Here is a 22,105-nt window from a genome sequence, read left to right as displayed (position 1 = left end):
CCGGGAGGCGGAGCTTGCAGTGAGCCGAGATTGCACCACTGCACTCCAGCCTGGGCGACAGAGCGAGACTCTGTCTCAAAAAAAAAAAAGACTCAATGAGAAAAAAGGAGAGCCAGGATTTGAACATTGCTCTTCTTAGCTCAAAGCTATTGCTCTTTTCACAATTCCATGCTACCCAACCTAGATAAATATGTATAATACTGATCGTATTTATTATCTATGTGTAAATGGATGTAAAGTGTCAAGGGTTACTTAAAGCACTTCTGTTCTTCTGTTTGACATATTAACTTATTTTTAAAACATTTTTCTTTTCTTTCTTTCTTTTTTTTTTGTGAGACAGGGTCTCGCTCTGTCACCCAGGCTGGAGTGTAGTGGCGTGATCTCCACTCACTGCAAGCTCCGCCTCCCGGGTTCATGCCATGCTCCTGTCTCAGCTACTGCTGGGACTACAGGTGCCCGCCACCACCACACCTGGCTAACTTTTTGTATTTTTAGTAGAGATGGGATTTCACCGTGTTAGCCAGGATGGTCTCGATCTCCTGACCTCGTGATCCCCCCGCCTCGGCCTCCCAAAGTGCTGGGATTATAGGCGTGAGCCACCGCACCTGGCCTTAAAATATTTTTATGTTCAAGGAAGATAAAGATAAAAATTATCCACAGACACCAAATTAGTAGAGTTAAAATTGTGGAAGTTTTATTATATTTGAGAATAATTTGTCCATTAAGAAGATTAATCATTTTTTGTTAGTGAAGCTTTATTTTTAGGAGAAAGATTGGTAAAAAATTAATATGTTTTCAAGTACATTCATTAGATGAGCTATCTGGGGGGTCTAAGTATGATTAAGCAAATGTCAAGCTGGGTTTTTTTAAAGGCAGACTTGACAGTTGGTTGTGTTAATGGGTCATGACAGGCAACAGCTGGGTGGTAATCCTCCTCCTCCTGTTGGCATTGATTGAGTCTTTATTTATGTCGTATTTCTAGTCTGGACTAGGACGTTATTCCAGGGGTAGAATGAAGAAATTAAGGAAAAAGAAGGGGAGAGCCATTAAGGTTTGCAAGAAACGTTTTGAGACCAGAGTAAAGATATTAGATGTACTATGAGAAAAAGCAAGAACAAAGGTAGAAGCACAACCCCTTGCTCAAGAATCTGCAGTGTTTTATTTCCTAGGCAATGCAGAGGTTATCAACACACAGGCCTGTATGCTGTGAGCTAGTAGGTTGCGTGTGCATCTCAGGTATGTGTGTTTTTGTTTGTTAAAGCTTTTTTTTATTTCTTTTCCAAGTTTCCACATGCAGCACTGATGTTTGTTAAAACTGCAAGGAAACAAGTAAAATGAAACCTAAGCAATACACAAAGAAAATAATCTTCCTGGTCAGCAGTTCCTGACCCTTCCCACCCCCACTGCCCTCCTCCCCACCTCCACTTCCCTTCCCCTAACTCTTGTCCAGATTGAGAGCCAGGATCCTGGAGGGGCAAACTCCAGGCTCCTCACCCTGACTTTCAAGATCTCCCTGAAACGGCTTTTTATTTCCCCTCATCTCTGTGTCCTATTTCAGGACAGTATGTGCCCTTTGCTTTGGCCTGGTGGACACTGAACTTTTGCTCATGTTCCACCTGCCTGGACTGCCTTGTGTTCTCCCCACTGCCTTTCCAAGCTCGACTCATCCTTTGAGAGACAGAGTCTTGTTCTCTCGCCCAGGCTGGAGTGCCGTGGCATGATCTCTGCTCACTGCAGCCTCCACCTTCCAGATTGAAGCAATCCTCGTGCCTCAGCCTGCTGAGTAGCTGGGACTACAGGCACGTGCCACCATGCCTGGCTGATATTTGTATTTTTAGTAGAGACAGGGTTTCACCATGTCGGCCAGGCTGGTCCTGAACTCCTGACCTCATGTGATCTACTCACCTGGACCTCCCAAAGTGCTGGGATTATAGGCGTGTGCCACCGCGCCTGGCCCAGTTTTTACTATTTGTATAGTTCATATTGTCCTTTATATTTTGTCATATATGTTTGTTCATATTTGTTCAGAACTGCTGTAGAAAGTCCAGATTCTGCATGGTATATTAAAATGAGTCTGTTAGAATAATTTCTTTTACTTATAATCTTTTTATAAGGAGGAATGCTATTAGGTGTGCTTTTTATCCTAAAACATCTACATAATCTTGTGTATAGATTAAGTTGTATTAATCCAATGAGAAATAAATCAGCAGGTTAATTACTCATCCATTCTTTTATTCAACAAATATTTATTGAGCACCTGCCGTGTACCAGGCACCCTTCTGGGCACTGGTGACACAGCAGTGAACAAACCAAGAAAACAGCCCCTTTTTCTCAGGAAGTTTACATGCTGGTGGGGAGAGATAGACAAGAAACAAAACAAATAAGTACATGTAGTATTTTAGAAGGTGATAGTGCTACGGAATAAAAAACAATGAAGGGGGAATCCGAGAGCTGGGATGAGGCACGGGGTGCCTAAATAGACTTCACTGAGAAGGTGACATTCAATCAAAGATGAAGAAGGTGAGGAGAGAATCCTGCTACCTAGAGAAAGAGCAGCCAGGCAGAAGGGTCAACAAGTTCAAAGGCATCGAAAAAGAAACCTTCTCTTGCTTCCTGTTTTTGAGAGACAACAAAGAGAAACAGTGTGGCTGGAGCAGACAGCGGGGGAGCGTGGTAGGAAGAAGTAGAGGAGGTAAGAGGAGAGGCGAGAAGAGGGTGTAGGGCCTCAGGCCTTGCAGTCTGGTGAAGGGACATCACCTTTCACTCTGTGTTAGATGGGAAGCCAGGGGGACTCTCCAGCAGAGGAGTAATTCGACGTATTTTAAAAGGGTCACTGTGGCTGCTGTGCTGAGAATAGACTATAAGGGAACAAGAGTGGGAGCAGGAACACCAGTTAAGGGGCTATTCAGGTCGTGTAAGGAAAAGATGGCAGTACTGTGGATCAGGGTGGTAGAAATACCAGTGGCAGTAGCGGTAGTATAACATAACATATATATATATAAAATATATATATAGTAGTATGATAGTGTATATATAATATAGTATAATGTATATTATATACATAATACAACAGCTACAACATATACATATTATACTACCATATATGTTATTAATATATATACTATTATATATAGTATATATAGTAAGATTTGCAGACAGATGATATGTAGGAGAGAGAATGAATCAAGAATGATTCAAAGGTTTAGGCCCAAAAATCTGAAAATATTGACTTGTTACAAATTGAAAAAAGGTGTAGTGAGGAAGGAGCATGTTTACTGGGAAAGATCAGGCATTCAGTTTCAGATATCACAAGTATGTGAAGTCTAAATTCAAGCGGAGATTTCTACTAGGAAGTCAGATATCAATTGGAATTCAGGGAAAAGATCAGGGTGGGCATATAAACTTAGAAATTTAAGTGAACAAAACGTCCTTTTTTTACCTATTCTAGAATAAGTGTTCTACCAAATATAGTTTCTTTGGGACTATGAAAATAAACCTTTTTCATAGTATTGGAAAGCTATGAGAACAATACAGATGAGCCAGGCCATATATAGCAAAGCAAAACGTACAATATTTATGGAATACTGACCTATTCATTTATTCCACAAATATTTAGGGAGTGCTTCCTGAATATTATGCAATAAGAATACAAGGACACAAAATATGCCTTGTCAGTCCTCAAAACACTCTAGCTGGGTTGAGGTCATTGTAAACAGACTGCGGCAGCACAATGGGATGAATGCTGCTGGAGAGGTCTCAGGTTGTTATGGAAGCTATAGGAGTTTATGAAGACATATTAGTCATTGACTTTTTCCTTGGGCAGCTTCAGACTAGTTGGAAAGATCAAACATACAAAAAGTCGCATAACTCTAAAAGATGTAAATAACCTTCAAGATAACAGAAGCCACATCATAAGGCAGCAGATGAACACTTGTTGAATGTTAATATCTGCCTTAGAGTTCAAAAGAGGAAGAAGTCTTTCCAGGCTAGGGTAACAGGAAAGGCTTTGCTTGGGTGGAATTTGGGAACATTCAAGTTGAATGATCTAAGCAAAGAGTTGAATATGTAGGGCTAGATCTTGGGTGAGAAGACTTGGTTGGAGATTTGGGAGTTGTTTCAAAGCTGAAAGTGTAGCCCTAAAAGTGGATAAAACCTCCATGGAAAAAAAAAATGTGAACAGAAAAAAAGTAGAAGGAAAAAGTAGAAGGCTAAGGACTTACTATTATTTAAATACCCACTTTCAGGAGCTGGCAAAAAACATAGAAAAAGGAGCCAGAAAGGTAGAAGAAAAAGATATCACAGAGGAAATAGGCATAAATGTCCAACAGAAATCTAGGATGCGTAAGAATACCCTTATGCATGGATTCATACGCAGTTTTACTTCCTGTAAAACTTATATGAAATTATCTTACCTGATAAAGGAATCTAAGTAGACAGCCAAAGCATGAATAAACACTAATCTAGACTCTAGCAGTCTGGCTTCCTTTGAGCAAAATGGAGATAATAACTGGGTTATCACCTTGAAGAGCTCAGACCAGGAAAGGGCCTTAAAAATCACTAATTTTGGCCGGGCGCGGTGGCTCATGCCTGTCATCTCAGCACTTTGGGAGGCCGAGGTGGGAGGATCACAAGGTCAGGAGATCGAGACCATCCTGGCTAACACGGTGAAACCCCGTCTCTACTAAAACTATGAAAAATTAGCTGGGCATGGTGGCGGGCACCTGTAGTCCCAGCTACTCGGGAGGCTGAAGCAGAATGGCTTGAACCCGGGAGGTGAAGGTTGCAGTGAGCTGAGATTGCACCACTCCACTCCAACCTGGGTGACAGAGTGAGACTCCATCTCAAAAAAAAAAAAAGAAAAGAAAAAAGAAAAATCACCGATTTTTAAAGTGAGGACAGTTAGGCCTCTAGAGAAATGCACGCCTATGGTCGATAACATAGCTATTTAATAAGAGAACTGGGAATGGAAAAGGTTTTTTCTTCACTGTCTCTAACTAAGCCTAATTGGCATTCTCTTATTCTAAGAATTCAGATTTAGTGAAAATAGTTAAATGAATTTTAAATGTGTAGTTTTTTTTTTTTTTTCAAATTGTAAATATTTTGGCTTGCCTATTTTGCCTATTTATAATCTAAATCTATTTGGGAAAATGCTTCACTCTAATTATGCCCTCCTGAGGCCACTTTATCCACTCAAACATTTTCTAGCTTTCAAGGCAAAGTGTAAATTCAACTCCTAATGCAGCTTTCTCTGATCACCCCAGTAAGAACTGACTACCCTTTCTTATGGGCTCCCCCAGAGTCAATGTTTTTCAAACTTAGGCTGAAACCTCTTAGTGGGTCATGAAATCCATCTGGTGGGTCACTCCCAGAAAAAGAAATAGGAAATATCAGGGTACCTCACACAGAGTGATGGTGACAATTACTTTTTGAAACACTTACTTCAATTAAGAGTGTATGCATATGTACTAGATTGCAATGTAACATGTAAAAGTTGAAAAGCACAGGTTTGGGGGATCATAACGTAAAACACATATCTTAACATGTCATGACCAGCTGTATGGCCACGTAGCTCTTTCAGAGTTGGGACTTTATTGATCTATATATCCCTCATGCCCAATGTCCTACTTGGTGGGTACTCAGGAGTTGTTGACTGGAATGATTATGAAGGTTTGAGAAGGAATTGGAAGACTGAAAAGCGAAAAAAAAAGAAAAAAGAAAAATCACCGATTTTTAAAGTGAGGACAGTTAGGCCTCTAGAGAAGTGCATGCCTTCTCTAGGTTGGAGAGGAAATGAGGGCTTGAATTAAGTGTAAATTTTTTAGTTTCCTTTACCTTGGATGTTAATGTATTTTTTTTCAACCTGATATTATTGCCACCAAGAACCCGTGTTTGGTATCTGTGCTGTGGGATTGATTGTCTCCCATCACCTTCAATGTAATGTGGTATAAATAATACTTCCTGCTAATGTTGCAGCTGTCACTCAAGGATCTTAAATTACTTTAGGAGCAAGATCTGTGATGAGTGCCCGGCTCTACTTGGCAGGTGCCAGAGTTAAGAACCAGTGACTGCCTGAAATCTTTGGGCTCCAGGATGACGGCTCCCTCTCTGTCATCCTCCCACACTCTCTTCTGCCCATCCCTTCTTCCACGGAGGGAGGATCCCTTGACCCTGCCTCTTTCTGAACTTTGTAACTGGTTAACAGAAGTCTGCAAAGATTCCACTGAGCTAGAAGATTTGCTCTTTCTTTATGGGTAGCTACGGTGTGTTTTGCGGGGATGGCTCATGGCATTAAAGGCTATTAATTGAACTGCCTCAGAGCTCGAAAAGCTTGGGGCTGAAAACTGCAAAGGAACTCATTAGAGGTGAGTTCTGGATTATCAAAGGAAATCGAGACTCCTCTGGTTGGAAGCTCTTTGAGATTTGCACGGGACAGAAAGGGATATTTGACATGTGGTTACCATTTTGTGGGCCATTTTATGTACCTGTGGTCTTTTCTATAGCAACCTTATTTCTTGCTTCTGGCCACACTCCTTTTGGTCTTATAGTCTAAATCAGCCACAAGTCACTTAAATACCCCCTCCCCACCCTTTATTTCCTTCTCTTCTTTGCAACCTCACTGTCACCTTGAATTACTCCCCTCCGCCTTTCCTGGAAGCTCTTGGGGGTCATTCTCTCTTTTCCGAGAAGCTGTTAACTGCCTACAGTTGGGCCTGGGAGGCTCCAGGAGGGTGACAGCAGAGTCCTGGCTTGGAGTCGGGTTACACCACTTGTGTCTGAGTTCACACAGCATGTTCCTCTGTCAGGGATTCCGCAAATATCTCCCTGAGGTAAAAAAGGAAAGTGTGCTGCACTCCAGCACCCAGAGCAGTGAGCCCAGTCCTGAGTCCCAGAGAGAGCTCCAGCAATAGGGGCCATGTCGCCATAGCCCCAGCCCCTCGGTCCGCAGCCTCAGCAGCGTCCCAGCCGGCTGACTTCATGCTGCGGGGCAGCTGCACCATGTTCCTGGGTTGAGGGGGCAGTCGGGCACGCTCCTCCCCATGGGTTGCCCATCATGTCTAATGGATATCGCACTCTGTCCCAGCACCTCAATGACCTGAAGAAGGAGAACTTCAGCCTCAAGCTGCGCATCTACTTCCTGGAGGAGCGCATGCAACAGAAGTATGAGGCCAGCCGGGAGGACATCTACAAGCGGGTGAGTGCAGGGGCCCGCTTCTCCAGGGCAGGGGCAGGGGACGGTTTGGCCTGCCAGTCGGTCGCTATTCCAGGGTCTTCCTAGCTGGCGCTGTTCTAGTCAGCGAGAGAGATGGGGTTTTGTCCAGCTCTGGTCACCTTAACAACCTGTGACCTTGGACAAGCTCATTTCACCTCTCTGGTGCCTGCTTTCTGCTTTCAGAGGCTCTCTCAAACTCTGACGTGGAATGGTGCGGAACAATCACCTTGGGAGCTGGTTTAAAATGTAGATTCCATGCCTCACCCTAGGGATTCCGATTTAGTAATGTGGGGGAAGGTGGGGTTAGAGGGTGGGGCTGGGGTGGATATTTGCATTTTTAAAATTTATTTATTTATTTTAGAAACAGATCTTGCCCTGTTGCTCAGGCTGGAGTGCAGTGTCACCATTATAGAGCTGAAGCCACCAACTCTTGGGCTCAAGTGATGCCTTCTGGCTCAGCCTCCTGAGCAGCTGGGACCACAGGCATGGGACACCAGGCCCAGATAATTAAAAAAAAAAAATTTTGGCAGGTCACAGTGGCTCATGCCTGTAATCCCGGCACTTTGGGAAGCCAAGGCAGAGAGGGGGCTTGAGGTCAAGAGTTTGAGACCAGCCTGGCCGACACGGTGAAACCCCATCTCTACTGAAAAAATACAAAAATTAGCGGGTGTGGTGGCACGTGCCTGTAGTGCGAGCTACTTGGGAGGCTGAGGCAGGAGAATTGCTTGAACCCAGGAGGCGGAGGTTGCAGTGAGACAAGATTGCGCCACTGTACTCCAGCCTAGGTGACAGAGCAAGACTCTATCTCAAAAAAAAAAAAAAAAAAAAAATCGTACCAAAGGGCTGGCACTATGTTTTCCAGGCCGGTCTCAAACTCCTGGTCTTTAGATCTTCCCACCTCAGCCTCCACAGTTGTTGGCATTATAGGCATGAGCCATTTTGCCTGGCAAAATATGCATTTTTAAGCAAGATCCCTGAGGTGGCTCTGAAGCAGACCATCTCCAGGTCATACCTCTCCTAGAGAAAGGCCCTTCCCAGCTCCAGCTTGGTGGGACAGAGAATGATGCTATGGAGAAAAGGGCAGGGACTAAGGGTGTTTCTGTTCCTTGAGAAATTCATGTTTGCTTTTGAAGATGACTATGCAGATAAGCTTTTAAGACAGAATCTTAGGCATTTTCAGTCTTTGGAATAGCTTGCCTTAGAATGAAGAAGAGAGTAACCTGTGGGATAGCAGTTGGCCTGGGTGGAGTGGGAGGGGAAATGGCCGGTTCCTTGGATGGGAGGGCTATCCTGATTAACGGGTCAGTGATCGGGGTGGGGAAGGAAGATCTACTGGATTAGCTGAGCTGTGGGTGAGATAGGACAACACCTTGGTAAGAGGACATTGGGCTATGGGTTATGAAAATTAAGCCTCATAGGTGGTCACCACAATATTGGTTTCCTCAGCCCTCTCTGTGTCTGCACAAGCAGGACCTGAAGTGGCCCAAGTGACTGGGGACTGGTTGCCTCTGACCTTATCAGAGATTCTAACTCTCCAACTGTTTACCCCAGAGGACTATACAAATATGATTTTCTATGTGTGCCCTGTCCTGTCAAGAGGATGACTGGGAAGCATTACAGGCTGCTAGATAACATCTTGGATCAGGGGAATAGCTGGTGTCTATGAGACCCAAATTATTATTTGGTAAATTCAATTAATGTGTATAGCTAAATCTGGGGAATTTAACCCTATTTCCTGTCTCTCCTGCATTTCCATGTTTTAAGTCCAAATTTTCCAGAAGTGGTCCATATTCACCTTTTATCTTTTATGTAGCTATATAATGAGTGTCCCTCATTGGAGCTGCCAGGAGTCAAGAAGGATATTGCCAAGTGAGGGCTGGTAACAGAAAGATGGCGAGAGACGGAGGATGAGTGGGAGGATTTGCCTTAGGGTAGGAATAGTGAATGGATTTGTTCACTGTGCAGAGGGAGGAACTTTCCCCATTAACTGTCTTCAAGGCAAAGAAGGAAAGGACAATTTCTTAGGTAATTTGAGGGAAAGGATTTTTTTTGTTTGTTTTTTTGTTTTTTTTTTTTTTGAGACAGTCTCACTCTGTCAGCCAGGCTAGAGTGCAGTGGCACAATCTCAGCTCACTGTAACATCCGCCTCCTGGGTTCAAGTGATTTTCCTGAGTAGCTGGGAGTACAGATGCCTGCTACCACACCTGGCTAATTTTTGTATTTTTGGTAGAGACGTGGTTTTACCATGTTGGCCAGGCTGATCTCGAACTCCTGACCTCAGGTGATCCGCCCGCCTCAGCCTCCCAAAGTACTGGGATTACAAGCGTGAGCCACTGCGCCCCCCCAGGATTTTTTTTTTTAAAAGCTTGAATCAGATGGCTGCCTGAATCATTTGGTCTCACTCTGCTCCGCCCTAGCTAAAGATCTTTAGGAAACACTTTGGGTGGGGTGTGAGAAGGCACCATTTCTCACCTGGAGAAGTGTGATAAATGAGATTATTGGAGCTGCACAAGGTGTATGTGGTGGGCAGTGGAACACAGTATATTGTCACATGCAGAGAGGACAACCCTTTTGCTAGACTCTAGTATTGTCATGGGTCCCCCACAGGAAGTAGATATGGTCCTGTCTCTATCTAGTGTTACGTGTGAGCAGAGTTGTCAGGCAGCTGCTGCATCATATGATTTGAGGGATCCAAACTACTGTATTCTCTCCTCTTCCTTCTCGCCAAATGTTTGTTCAATCTGCCTGTCATATTAATTTTCTCATTTGACTATGATTATTTGAAAAGCACGAAAGGCTTGTGTTAAAATGTTCTTATTACTTGGGAAACAGAACACATAAAGCCATTATCAATCATTCAGAGTTGAAATTAGTTTAGCACACTATGTCACGACTCACTGCAGCCTTGACCTCCTGGGCTCAAGTGATCCTCCCACCCTAGCCTCCCAAGTAGCTGGGATTATAGGTGTGCCACCACACTTGGCTAATTACATATACATACATATATATATATATATTTTTTTTTTTTTTTTTTCCTTCAGAGATTGAGGTCTCACTATGTTGCCCAGGCTGGTCTCAAACTCCTGGACTCAAGTGATCTTCCCACATTGGTCTCCTAAAGTGCTGGGATTACAGCCATGAGCCACCACAGCTGGCCACAGTTCTGTTTTGATGTAAAAACAAGGGATTCGGAAAACATTGCATTAGGACCTATTGTCAACCAGGAGACCTAGGCAAGTTACTTAGTCTCTCTGAGCCTGTTCCAGCCTCTGTAGGACTGGCATTAAGAATAATGCTACAGAAACTGAGAATTATTTTTTCTATGAATAAATAGCAACCATGAAGATGAAATATCAAAACACTTTGTAAACTTAATAACATCACATATATATGAGAGGGTAGTAGTTACATTTCTACTAGTGGTTATAGTTATTATAAAATTTAAAAATGGGGACGAGGTTTGACTCTTTCTAATCTCACCTTCATAATTCCCACAGATGTGTCTTAAGTACATTCTTGTTATTCATATTGTGATCCCACAAGATTAAGAAGATTAATTAGCAGCAATGTTGGTGAAGAGATGTCATGTAACGTGCCCAGTATCACATGGTGAATTGTGTGGTTCAGAGGATAATTTAGAGCACTGTTCTGTTACCAAACTTAGTAACAGAAGTTTGATTTTTCTGTTGCTAAGAAACAGAATTTTCTTGATTCTGATTTTTTTTTTTTTAGTGTTGGAAGGACACTTCTTTAAAAAAATGTAGTAAAAACATTAAATCAAAGTCAACTGAGTTAGAATCTGCAATAATTTGAGTGCTGTATGCATGATTCTTTTTAAGAAAACCAATGCTTGTGAAACATATGTAATGGAAAGTCTATTGTGAGTAGTAATTATTTTATTGATGTGCGTATTTATGCTACTGGGAATTTTTGTTGAGCTATTTGTACTTAAGAGTGAAAAATTACTCTTAGCGAGAAACAATCGAGTATTTGATTGACTTCAGGGAAGGGAAATACGGGCAACTTTGGGAGAAGAGGACTGGAGAGTGGGAAGAGTGGATGCTATCCTTCTGTTTCCAAGTGGCAAGTCTTCTAGGTAGTTGATTGAGGAGACTAAAATAGATATAATCCTTACTTGTAAATGGAAGCTATAAGGATTTTAAATTATAAGAGGAGTTGTCAAAGCTAGAGAGTTGTGTTAAAAACCTGAGCATCAACCTTAAAGCAAGTAAATAAAAAGGAAGTTAGGAGTTTCTCTCTTTTAAGCTGTTCAGAGAATTAAGAAATAATCTTAAGAATCATCCTGGCCATGAATTAATAAAATAGTATTAATTCATACGCAAAAGTTGGTTTCTTGAGACTGGCTACTTTTTTGTTGAGTGTTTATCCTGTAAGTTTCAATTTTTGTAAATCAACATAATAAATTTTTTAAAAAGGAAGAGGCTGCTTACCCTCAGTACCAACAGAGTGGGACATATGCCTACATGATTAGGCACTGCTACCCCCTCTTGGTAGCAAACATTAATTGTAAGTTCAGTTTTTAGGGAAGACAATTTTAAACATACGAAGCAAGCAAAGGAGAAATCATTGCAGTACACGGACTGTGGAGCAAGATAAAGTGAGAAAATGTTGTGAGTGGTCCACAGCTGAGTATGGCCCACTCCTAGGGAGACTGGCTTGTTAGCATTTCTGGACTGCAGCTGCTGTGGTAAGTAATTTTTGGGTGGCAACTTGGCTGACTTCCTCATTGTTGATTGCCTAATCCTGCATTTTCTCATATTAGCCAAGTGTGTCGCCACTGGAATCATGTCTGATCCTGGAATTTATGAAATCCACTGCTGTGTGGTAAACACCCAGTCTCCAAACAGCACACAAAACCATCATCCACTGGGTTTTGGCCCCTGATGACTACTTGTCCAACTTGTGTGAATTAAGTTTCCATTCTTTTTTTTTTTCTTTTTTTTCTATTTGAGACAGAGTCTCGCTCTGTCGCCCACGCTGGAGTGCAGTGGTGCAATCTCAGCTCTCTGCAAGCTCCGCCTCCCGAGTTCACGCCATTCTCCTGCCTCAGCCTCCTGAGTAGCTGGGACTACAGGCGCCCACCACCACGCCAGGCTAATTTTTGTATTTTTAGTGGAGACGGGGTTTCACCATGTTAGCCAGGATGGTCTCGATCTCCTGACCTCGTGATCTGCCCGCCTCGGCCTCCGAAAGTGCTGGGATTACAGGTGTGAGCCACCGCGCCCGGCCTTTTTGTTTGTTTGTTTTTGTTTTTGTTTTCTTTTTTGAGACAGAGTCTTGCTCTGTCAGCCAGGCTGGAGTACAGTGGCATGATCTTGGCTCACTACAACCTCTGTCTCCCGGACTCAAGTGATTCTCCTGCCTTAGCCTCCCAAGTAGCTGGGATTACAGGCGTGTGCCACCATGCCTGGCTAATTTTTTGTATTTTTAGTAGAGATAGAGCTTCACCATGTTGGCCAGGATGGTCTCAAACTCCTGACCTCAGGTAATCCACCCGCCTCGGCCTCCCAAAGTGCTGGGATTACATGCATGAGCCACCGAGCCCGGTGGGAAAAGGCATTTCAAACAGAAGAAACAATATACAAAAGCACAGAGGCGTACAAAAGCAATGTGCACTTGGCATACTCGAATCATTCAGTATGGCTAGATCATGTGGTTTGGAGGGCTTGTGGTGGTGGTAAGATGAGGCTGCAGGGGAGAAATCATGGAAAGCTTTGGACTTATCCATTCATTCATTAATAAACATTAGGTACCTGCTATGTTCCAAGTACTAGAAGTTGGGACTTCAAAGATGAGTAAACCACAGGTGCGAGAGTATAGTAAAAGGCAGTCACAGAGCTATGTACAAAGTGTAAGGAAAGTCAAAGGGGGCACTTCTATCCCAAATGAATAGAGTGGATGGAAAGAAAATCTGCAAAGGATTCTTCGTGATGACCCCTGAACTTTGTCTTCAAAGGGGAGTAAGCACTAGCCAGTCAATGGACGATGAAGTGGAAGGACAGAGGTTTTACAAGCAAAAGCCTTGAGCAAGAAACCATAGGGTGCTTGCACAGAATTAGAAGTGGTTTAGTGTTGGTGGATTTAAGTACTAGGCAAAGAATGAGACTGATATGACGGACACAGTCTTTTGTGCCATTTTAAAGGGTGTAGACTTTATCCTGAGGAAGATAAGGCACCACTGAGGGACTTTAAGCCGCAGGGAACCTGCTAGATCCCTCTGACGCATGGGAAAGGTGGATTAAAGAGAGTCAAGACAGGAGCTGAGTGAGAACAGACTGGCCAAGCCAAAGAAGAGGAAGGCCCGAATGAGGGCTGTGGCAATAGGAATAGAGGGGAGGCAACTCATCTTTAAAATATGTAAGAGGTAAAATATTTGTAGGATTTAATGATTGATCAGGATGGGAGAATTGAGGGAAAGGAATCAAGAGGAAGGCCAGGCTAAAGCAAATCACTTTTTCTGGGCTTCTGGTTCTTTGCGTTTAAATGATTGGGCTGGACCAGGATCGACACACACATCCCTCCCAGATGAAGTCCTGTGATTCTGGGCAGGCAGCCTTTCTCTGGGAGCAGAGAAAGGAGGCTCTATGATACATGGGTGTTCCCACCCCAGCTTAGGTAGTTGCTTAAAAGAGACTCAGTTTCTCAGCTTCTCTGACAGCTTCTTAGGATGGGAGGTGGCAGGCAGAGCTGAGATGGCTTTAGAACTGCCAGCCAATGTCAGGGAAATCTACTGCTGTTACCAGGTAGCCGGAGTTATAATTAGCCCAGTTGCTAGGGCAAGGCTGAGATTCTGTAAGCATGGACTGCCAGCAACAGCTTTTCCCTGCTGGATGAATTTACTTGTTTGAAAGAACAAAGTGGGTATGGATGGGGTGTTTTAAAATGTGTTTTAGATAATTTAAATTTTGCCCTAGGTATAGGACATGTTTAAAGCAGAAAACATGTTTGTTTTGGGGCTAATCAACATCTTGCCTGGGGCAGAAGGAGTGAGAAAAAATTCTACTCTGATATATGTTTGGATAGCTGGAAAGAGACTTACTATCACCTGAAGGAAGATAAGTAAGAACATAAAATCACTGTTCGGAGGTAGAGAGGATCTTGAAGATAATCTATACCATCCTTTCACTTTTTAAGAAAACCATTTATTTAAAAATAATTTGAGACTTACAGCAAAGTTATAAAAATAGTATAGAGTGTTCCCATATGCCATTCACTCAGCTTCCTCTAAAGAATAAACCCTTCATTTTAAAGATAAGATGACTAAAGCTCAGAACAGGAATTTGCCTAACGTCACACAGTAAATTAGTAGCCAAGCTGAGACTAGAATCCAGGAGCCCTAACTACCTGTTCAGGCTGCTTAGAATGACCTCTGGGATCTTCAACAAAAATTCAAGAAATGTAAGTGCTTGTCAGAACTTAGTTTTTCTTTCTTTTTGCATTGCTGGGCTAAAATAGAACCCGCACAGCAGGAGCTGGAGTGATTCACGGAGAGATGAATCTGCAGTCTGTGCCCTACTGCCAAAAGAAAAGATTTAGTTCCTCAGCCTCCTCAGGAGTTTCATCCATGTTTTCAAAAGCCACTGTGAACATATTTTTCTCTTTTGCCTTGTTCCCTGCTCTGGCTTTTGCCATCTCATCTGATCAAGTTCAACTTCGCAGAGAAAGGTGGCTCTATGATACAGGGAGTAGGCACAGAGGGGGCTGGTGCAAACTGGAAAGGGGCCCGCCCTATCATGTTCAATAGCAGCTAATCCACCCACACACCGACAGCAGTGATCCGACTTGGTACATGCCGTTCTGTGGAGAGCTAAGTAATAGTCATGTGGCTTTTTGCCAAGCAACTTTAGAAGTGACTTTGGACCACAGTGGGCAGTTACCATCCCTGTTATTTAGAAACTTGGCTTGATGAAGTGGGGAGTGAATGAAAGGCACAGGCTGCCTTGTAATGCCAGCTTTTCATCTCCCAGCCTCATGTAAGCCCTGTGGCTGCGAAGGGCTACAAGCCACCTCTTCATGCACACAAGGCTTTAGAAAGCCCACCCAGAGGCTTGGGAAGAGGAAGCCCTTGTTTAAGGTCCCTGGGTGAGTGGCAGGGAGGCTGCCAGCATAAAGGCTATGATCTGGAGCTGCAAAAGGAGGGTCTAGGCACCGGTCAAGGGTCTGAAGTCAGTCAGTTCTTTCAGGTAACTTTTTCTTGGTAAGTCTGAGATCTTCTCCGTGAGAACACACAGGTAGCTGCCTCTCTCAGAGTTACTCCGTCAGACCTCCCACTCCAGATTCTCATCAGTCAAGCTCAGTATCTGCTCAACACAAAAGTAAATCTAGTCTTGCCCACTGTGAACTCCGAAAATTTGAGACAGGTCTCAGTTAATTTAGAAAGTTTACTTTGCCAAGGTTGAGGACACACACCCCTGGCACAGCCTCGGGAAGTCCTTATGACATGCGTCCAAGGTGTTTGGGACACAGCTTGGTTTTGTACATTTTAGGGAGACATGAGACATCAATCAATGTATGTAAGAAGTATATTGGTTTGGTCTGGAAAGGCGGGACAACTTGAAGCAAAGGCAGGAAAATGTGCAGTGGGGAGGGGGCTTCTAGGTCACAGATAGGTGAGAGACAAATGGTTGCACTCTTCTGAGTTTCTAACTAGCCTTTCCAAAGGAGGCGATCAGATATGCATTTATCTCAGTGACAGAGAGATAACTTTGAATAGAATGGAAGGCAGGTTTGCCCTAAACAGTTTCCAGCTTGAATTTTCCTTTTATTTTTTGTATTTTCATTTCCATAGGTTACTGGGAATAGGTGGTGTTTGGTTACGTGAGTAATTTCTTTAGTGGTGATTTGTGACATTTTGGTGAACCCATCACCCAAGCAGTATATACTGCACCCTATTTGTAGTCTTTTATCCCTCACCCGCTTCCCACCCTTTCCCCCTGAGTCCCCAAAGTCTATTGTGTCATTCTTATGCCTTTGTATCCTCATAGCTTAGCTCCCACTTATGAGTGAGAACATACGATGTTTGGTTTTCCATTCCTGCATTACTTCACTTAGAATAATAGTCTCCAATCTCATCCAGATCATTATGAATGCATTAATTTATTCCTTTCATTGGCTAAGTAGTATTCCATCATATATATATCCATCATATATACACACATATATATATATGATGGGTGTATATATATACTGTAGATACACACCAGTTTCTTTATCCATGCATTGATTGATGGGCATTTGGTTTGGTTCTATGTTTTTGCAGTTGTGAACCGTGCTGCTATACGGATGCGTGTTTAAGTATCTTGTTTGTATAATGACTTCTTTTCCTCTGGGTAGATACCCTGTAGTGGGATTGCTGGATCAAATGATAGTTCTACTTTTAGTTTTAAAGGAATCTCCACACTGTTTTCCATAGTGGTTGTACTAGTTTACATTCCCACCAGCAGTGTAGAAGTATTCCCTGTTCACTGTATTCACATCTACATCTACTATTTTTTTTTTTTTTTTGGTTATGGCCATTCTTGCAGGAGTAAGGTAGTATCACATTGTGGTTTTAATTTGCATTTCCTTGATTATTAGTGATGCTGAGCATTTTTTCACATGTTTGTTGGCCATTTGTATATCTTCTTTTCAGAATTGTCTATTCATGTCCTTAGCCCACTTTTTGATGGGATTGTTTGTTTTTTTCTTGCTGACTTGTTTGAGTTTGTTGTAGATTCTGGATGTTAGTCCTTTGTCAGATGTACAGATTGTGAAGATTTTCTCCCACTCTGTGGGTTGTCTGTTTACTCTGCTGACTGTTCCTTTTGCCCTGCAAAAGCTTTTCAGTTTAATTAAGTCCCAGCTGTTTGTCTTTGTTTTTATTGCATTTGCTTTTGGGTTCTTGGTCATGAAATCCTTGCCTAAGCCAATGTCTATAAGGGTTTTTTTCGATGTTACCTTCTAGAATTTTTGTAGTTTCAGGTCTTAGGTTTAAATCCTTAATCCATCTTCAGTTGATTTTTGTGTAAGGTGTGAGATGAGGATCCAATTTCATTCTCTTACATGTGGCTTGCCAATTATCCCAGCACCATTTGTTGAAAAGGGCGTCCTTTCCCCACTTTATGTTTTTGTTGGCTTTGTTGAAGATCAGTTGGCTGTAAGAATTTGAGTTTATTTATGGGGTTTTCTATTCTGTTCCATTGGTCTCTGTGCCTATTTTTATGCCTGTATCATGCTGTTTTGTTTACTATGGCCTTATAGTGTAGTTTGAAATCACATAATGTGATGCCTACAGATTTGTTCTTTTTACTTAGTCTTGCTTTGGCTATGCGGGCTCCTTTTTGATTCCATATGAGTTTTAGAATTGTTTTTTTCTAATTCTGTAAAGAATTATGGTGGTATTTTGATGGGAATTGTGTTAAATTTGTAGATTGCTTTTGGCAGTATGGTCATTTTCACAATATTGATTCTACCCATCCATGAGCATGGGATGTGTTTCCATTCATTTGTGTCATCTATGATTTCCTTCAGCATGTTTTGTAGTTCTCCTTATAGAGGTCTTTCACCTCCTTGGTTAGGTATATTCCTAAGTATTTTATTTTATTTTATTTTTTGCAGCTATTGTAAAAGGGATTGAGTTCTTGATTTGATTTTCAGCTTGGTTGCTGTTGGTGTATAAAAGAGCCACTGATTTGCATGCATTAATTTTGTATCCAGAAATTTTGCTGAATTGTTTTATCAGTTCTAGGAGCTTTCTGGTGGAGTCTTTGGATTTTCTAAGTAAACAATAATATCTTCAACAAACAGTGACAGTTTGACTTCCTTTATACCAATTTGGATCCCCTTTATTTCTTTCTCTTGTCTTGCTCTGGCTAGGACTTCCAGAACTACGTTAAAGATAAGTGGTGAGAGTGGACATCCTTGTCTTGTTTCAGTTCTCAGAGGAAATCCTTTTAACTTTTCCCCAGTCATTATTATATTGGCTGTGGGTTTGTCATAGATAGCTTTTATTACATTGAGATATGTCCCTTGTATGCCGATTTAATCATAAGGGGATGCTGGATTTTGCCAAATGCTTTTTCTGCATCCATTGAGATGATCATGGTGATTTTTGTTTTTAATTCTGTTTATGTGGAGTATCACATTTGTTGACTTGTGTATTTAAAAATCCCTGCATCCCTGGTATGAAATCCACTTGATCATAGTGGATTATCTTTTTGATATGTTGTTGGATTTGGTTAGCTAGTATTTTATTAAAGATTTTAGTATCTATGTTCATCAAGGATATTGGTCTGCAGTTTTCTTTTTTGGTTATGTCCTTTTCTGGTTTTGGTATTAGGGTGATGCTGGCTTTATAGAATGATTTAGGGAGGTTCCCTCTTTCTCTATCTTGTGAAATAGTGTCAGTAGGATTGGTACCAATTATTTGAATGCCTGGTTACATTCTGCTGTGAATCCATCCGGTCCTGGACTTTTTTTTTGGTAATTTTTAAATTACCATTTCAATCTTGTTGCTCGTTATTGGTCTGTTCAGGGTATCTAATTCTTCCTGATTTAAGCTAGGAGAGTTGTATCTTTCCAGGAATTTATTCATCTCTTCTAGGTTTTTTTTTTTTTTTTTTTTTTTTTGAGATGTAGTCTTGCTCTGTCGCCTAGGCTGGAGTACAGTGGTACGATCTCGGCTCACTACAAGTTCTGCCTCCTGGGTTCACACCATTCTCCTGCCTCAGCCTCCCGAGTAGCTGGGACTACAGGTGCCCACCACAGTGCCCAGCTAATTTTTTGTATTTTTAGTAGAGATGGGGTTTCAGCATGTTAGCCAGGATGGTCTCGATCTCCTGACCTTGTGATCTGCCCACCTTGGCCTCCCAATGTGCTGGGATTACAGGGATTACAAGCTCCTGGAAGCTTTATTTATCTTTTCAAAGAACCAGGTTTTCGTTTCATTTATCTTTTGTAATTTTTGTTTGTTCGTTTCCATTTCATTTAGTTCTGCTCTGATCTTGGCTATTTCCTTTCTTCTGCTCGGTTTGGGTTTGGTTTGTTCTTGTTTCTCTAGTTCCTTGAGGTGTGACCTTCGATTGTCTGTTTATGTTCTTTTAGACTGATGTAGGTGTTTAGGGCTATGAACTTTCCTTTTAGCACTGACTTTGCTGTATTCCAGAAGTTTTGATAGGTTGTGTCATTATTTTTTTTCTGTTTGAAGAATTTTTAAATTTCCATCTTGATTTCATGATCATTCAGGAGCAGATTAATTTCCATATATTTGCATGGTTTTGAAAGCTCCTTTTTGGAGTTTTGATTTCCCGTTTTATTTGACCGTGATCTGAGAGAGTGCTTGATATACTTTCAATTTTCTTAAATTTATTAAGGCTTGTTTTGTGGCCTACCATGTGGTCTATCTTGGAGAAAGTTCCATGCACTGTTGAATATAATGTATATTCTGCAGTTTTTGGATGGAATGTTCTGTATATATGTATTAAGTCCATGTGTTCCAGGGTATAGTTTAAATCCATTGTTTCTTTGTTGACTTTCTGTTTCATTGACCTGTCTAGTGCTGTCAGTGGAGTATTAAAGTCCCCCACTATTACTGTGTTGCTGTCTATCTCATTTCTTAGGTCTATTAGTAGTGGTTTTATAAATTTGGGAGCTCCAGTGTTAGGTGCATATATGTTTAGGATTGTGATATTTTCGTGTTGGACAAGGCCTTTTATCGTTATATAATGTTGCTCTTTGTCTTTTTTAACTGCAATTGCTTTAAAGTTTGTTTTGTCTGATATAAGAATAGCTACTGCTGGGCCGGGCACAGTGGCTCATGCCTGTAATCCTAGCACTTTGGGAGACCAAGGCAGGCAGATCACCCCCGCCTGCACTAAACCTGTCCATACTAAAAATACAAAAATTAGCTGGGCACGGTGGCACACACCTGTAGTTCCAGCTACCTGGGAAGCTGACGCAGCAGAATTGCTTGAATCTGGGAGGCAGAGGTTGCAGTGAGCCAAGATCGTGCCATTGCACTCCAGCCTGGACTACAAGAGTGAAACTCCATCACAAACAAACAATAGTTACTTCTGCTTGATTTTGCTTTTGGTGTCCATTTGCATGAAATGTCTTTTTCCACCCCTTTACCTTAAGTTTATGTGAGTCCTTATGTGTTAGATGAGTCTTTTATGTGTTAGGTGAGTCTCTTGAAGGCAGTAGATAGTTGGTTGGTTAATTCTTATCCATTCTGCAATTCTGTATCTTTTAAGTGGAGCATTTAGGCCATTTACATTCAATGTTAGTATTGGGATGTGAGGTGCCATTCCACTCATTGTGCTTTTTGTTGCCTGTATACCCTGGTTTTTTGAGTTTTGTTTTTTTAAATTGTGTTTTTGTTTTATAGGTCCCGTGAGATTTATACTTTAAAGAGGTTATGTTTTGATGTGTTTCCGTGATTTGTTTCAAGATTTGAAGCTTGTTTTAACAATTCTTGTAGCACTGGCATAGTAGTGGCGAATTCTCTCAGCATTTGTTTGTCTGAAAATACTCTATCCTGTCTTCGTATATGAAGCTTAGTTTCATTGGATACAAAATTATTGGCTAATAATTGTTTCCTTTTAGGACGCTGAAGATAGGGGCCCAATCCCTTCTAGTTTGTAGGATTCCTGCTGATAAATCTGCTATTAATCTGACAGGTTTTCCTTCATAGGTTACTGGGTTCTTTTGTCTCACAGCTCCTAAGATTCTTTCTTTTGTCTTAATTTTAGATAACCTGATGACAATGTGCCTAGGTAATGATCTTTTTGCAATAAATTTCCCAGGTGTTCTTTGTGCTTCTTGTGTTTGTCTAGGTCTCTAGCAAGGTCAGGGAAATTTTCTTCAATTTTTCCCCCAAATATGCTTTTCAAACTTTTAGATTTCTCTTCTTCCTCAGCAATGTCAATTATTCTTAGATTTGGTCATTTAACATAATCCCAGACTTTTTGGAGGCTTTGTTCATATTTTCTTATTTGTTTTTCTGTTTTGTTTTGTTTTTTTGAGACCGAGTCTCGCTTTGTCGCCAGGCTGCAGTGCAGCGGCATGATCTCAGCTCACTGCAACTTCCACCTCCCGGGTTCCAGTGATTCTCCTGCCTCAGCCTCCCGAGTAGCTGGGATTACAGGCACGCGCCACCACACCCAGCTAATTTTTGTAGTTTTAGTAGAGACGGGGTTTTGCCATGTTGGCCAGGATGTTCTCGAACTCCTGACCTCAAGTGATCCACCCACCTCAGCCTCCCAAAGTGCTGGGATTACAGGCATGAGCCACCGCACCTGGCCTTCTTTGTTTTTCTTTGTCTTTGTTGGATTGGGTCAAATTGAAGACCTTGTGTTCGAGCTCTGAATTTCTTTCTTTGACGTGTTTGATTCTATTGCTGAGCCTTTCCAGACCATTTTGCATTTCTGCAAGTAAATACTAACACAGTATTTAGGGTGTCTCCTGGGTCCTGCAGGAGCAATCTGCTTCCTTCAGGGGGCCTGTGGGTCCTCCCAGGTTTTGTAATGAGCAAAAATTCATGATACAAGCCTCCACATGCTTCTCTGTCCATCCGAGTCAGAGCTGCAATCTAGTCCTGACTTCCATCCACCATGATCCTGAGTTTTCCTTTTACCTTAGTGATTTTGGGAGCCCAAGATATTTTCCTTTCACACTCACCTAGCATAGTTGTATTGATGACAACAGGGTTGTCAACTCTCTACTTCAAAAATCCGAAAGTGCTGGGTGGAGAGCTGGATTCTCAGAGTCTTCCTGTAGCAGAGATCAAATGAAGGCAGTGAACTTCTAGGACTCAGATGAGCAGATCCCTTAGAGGTGGGGAGCAGTATTTGTTCTAAGGCTTGTTCTTTCTGACCCCTTCTAGTCTGTGGGATTGTG

The 22,105-nt window shown here is 41.9% G+C and overlaps 1 protein-coding gene across 4 annotated transcripts in view; it reads left to right on the top strand.

The window, feature by feature from the left end:
- The window catches only part of LOC105505253 (myomegalin-like), a 119,953-nt gene that overhangs the window by 70,818 nt on the left and 27,030 nt on the right, over nt 1–22,105 (top strand). For 3 of the 4 annotated variants that reach the window (XM_011933040.1, XM_011933039.1, XM_011933042.1), the window contains one exon: nt 7,082–7,192. In XM_011933040.1, the coding sequence (XP_011788430.1) occupies nt 7,082–7,192 (111 nt within the window). Of the gene's footprint in view, nt 1–6,706; nt 6,828–7,081; nt 7,193–22,105 lie in introns of those variants that run through there. The other variant, XM_011933041.1, reaches the window with a different exon arrangement.

The sequence above is a fragment of the Colobus angolensis genome, unplaced genomic scaffold (assembly GCF_000951035.1).
Source record: "Colobus angolensis palliatus isolate OR3802 unplaced genomic scaffold, Cang.pa_1.0 Scaffold124, whole genome shotgun sequence".
NCBI lineage: Eukaryota > Metazoa > Chordata > Mammalia > Primates > Cercopithecidae > Colobus > Colobus angolensis.
Note: the sequence above shows the minus strand (reverse complement) of the source record. Positions and strands in the feature narration are given on the sequence as shown.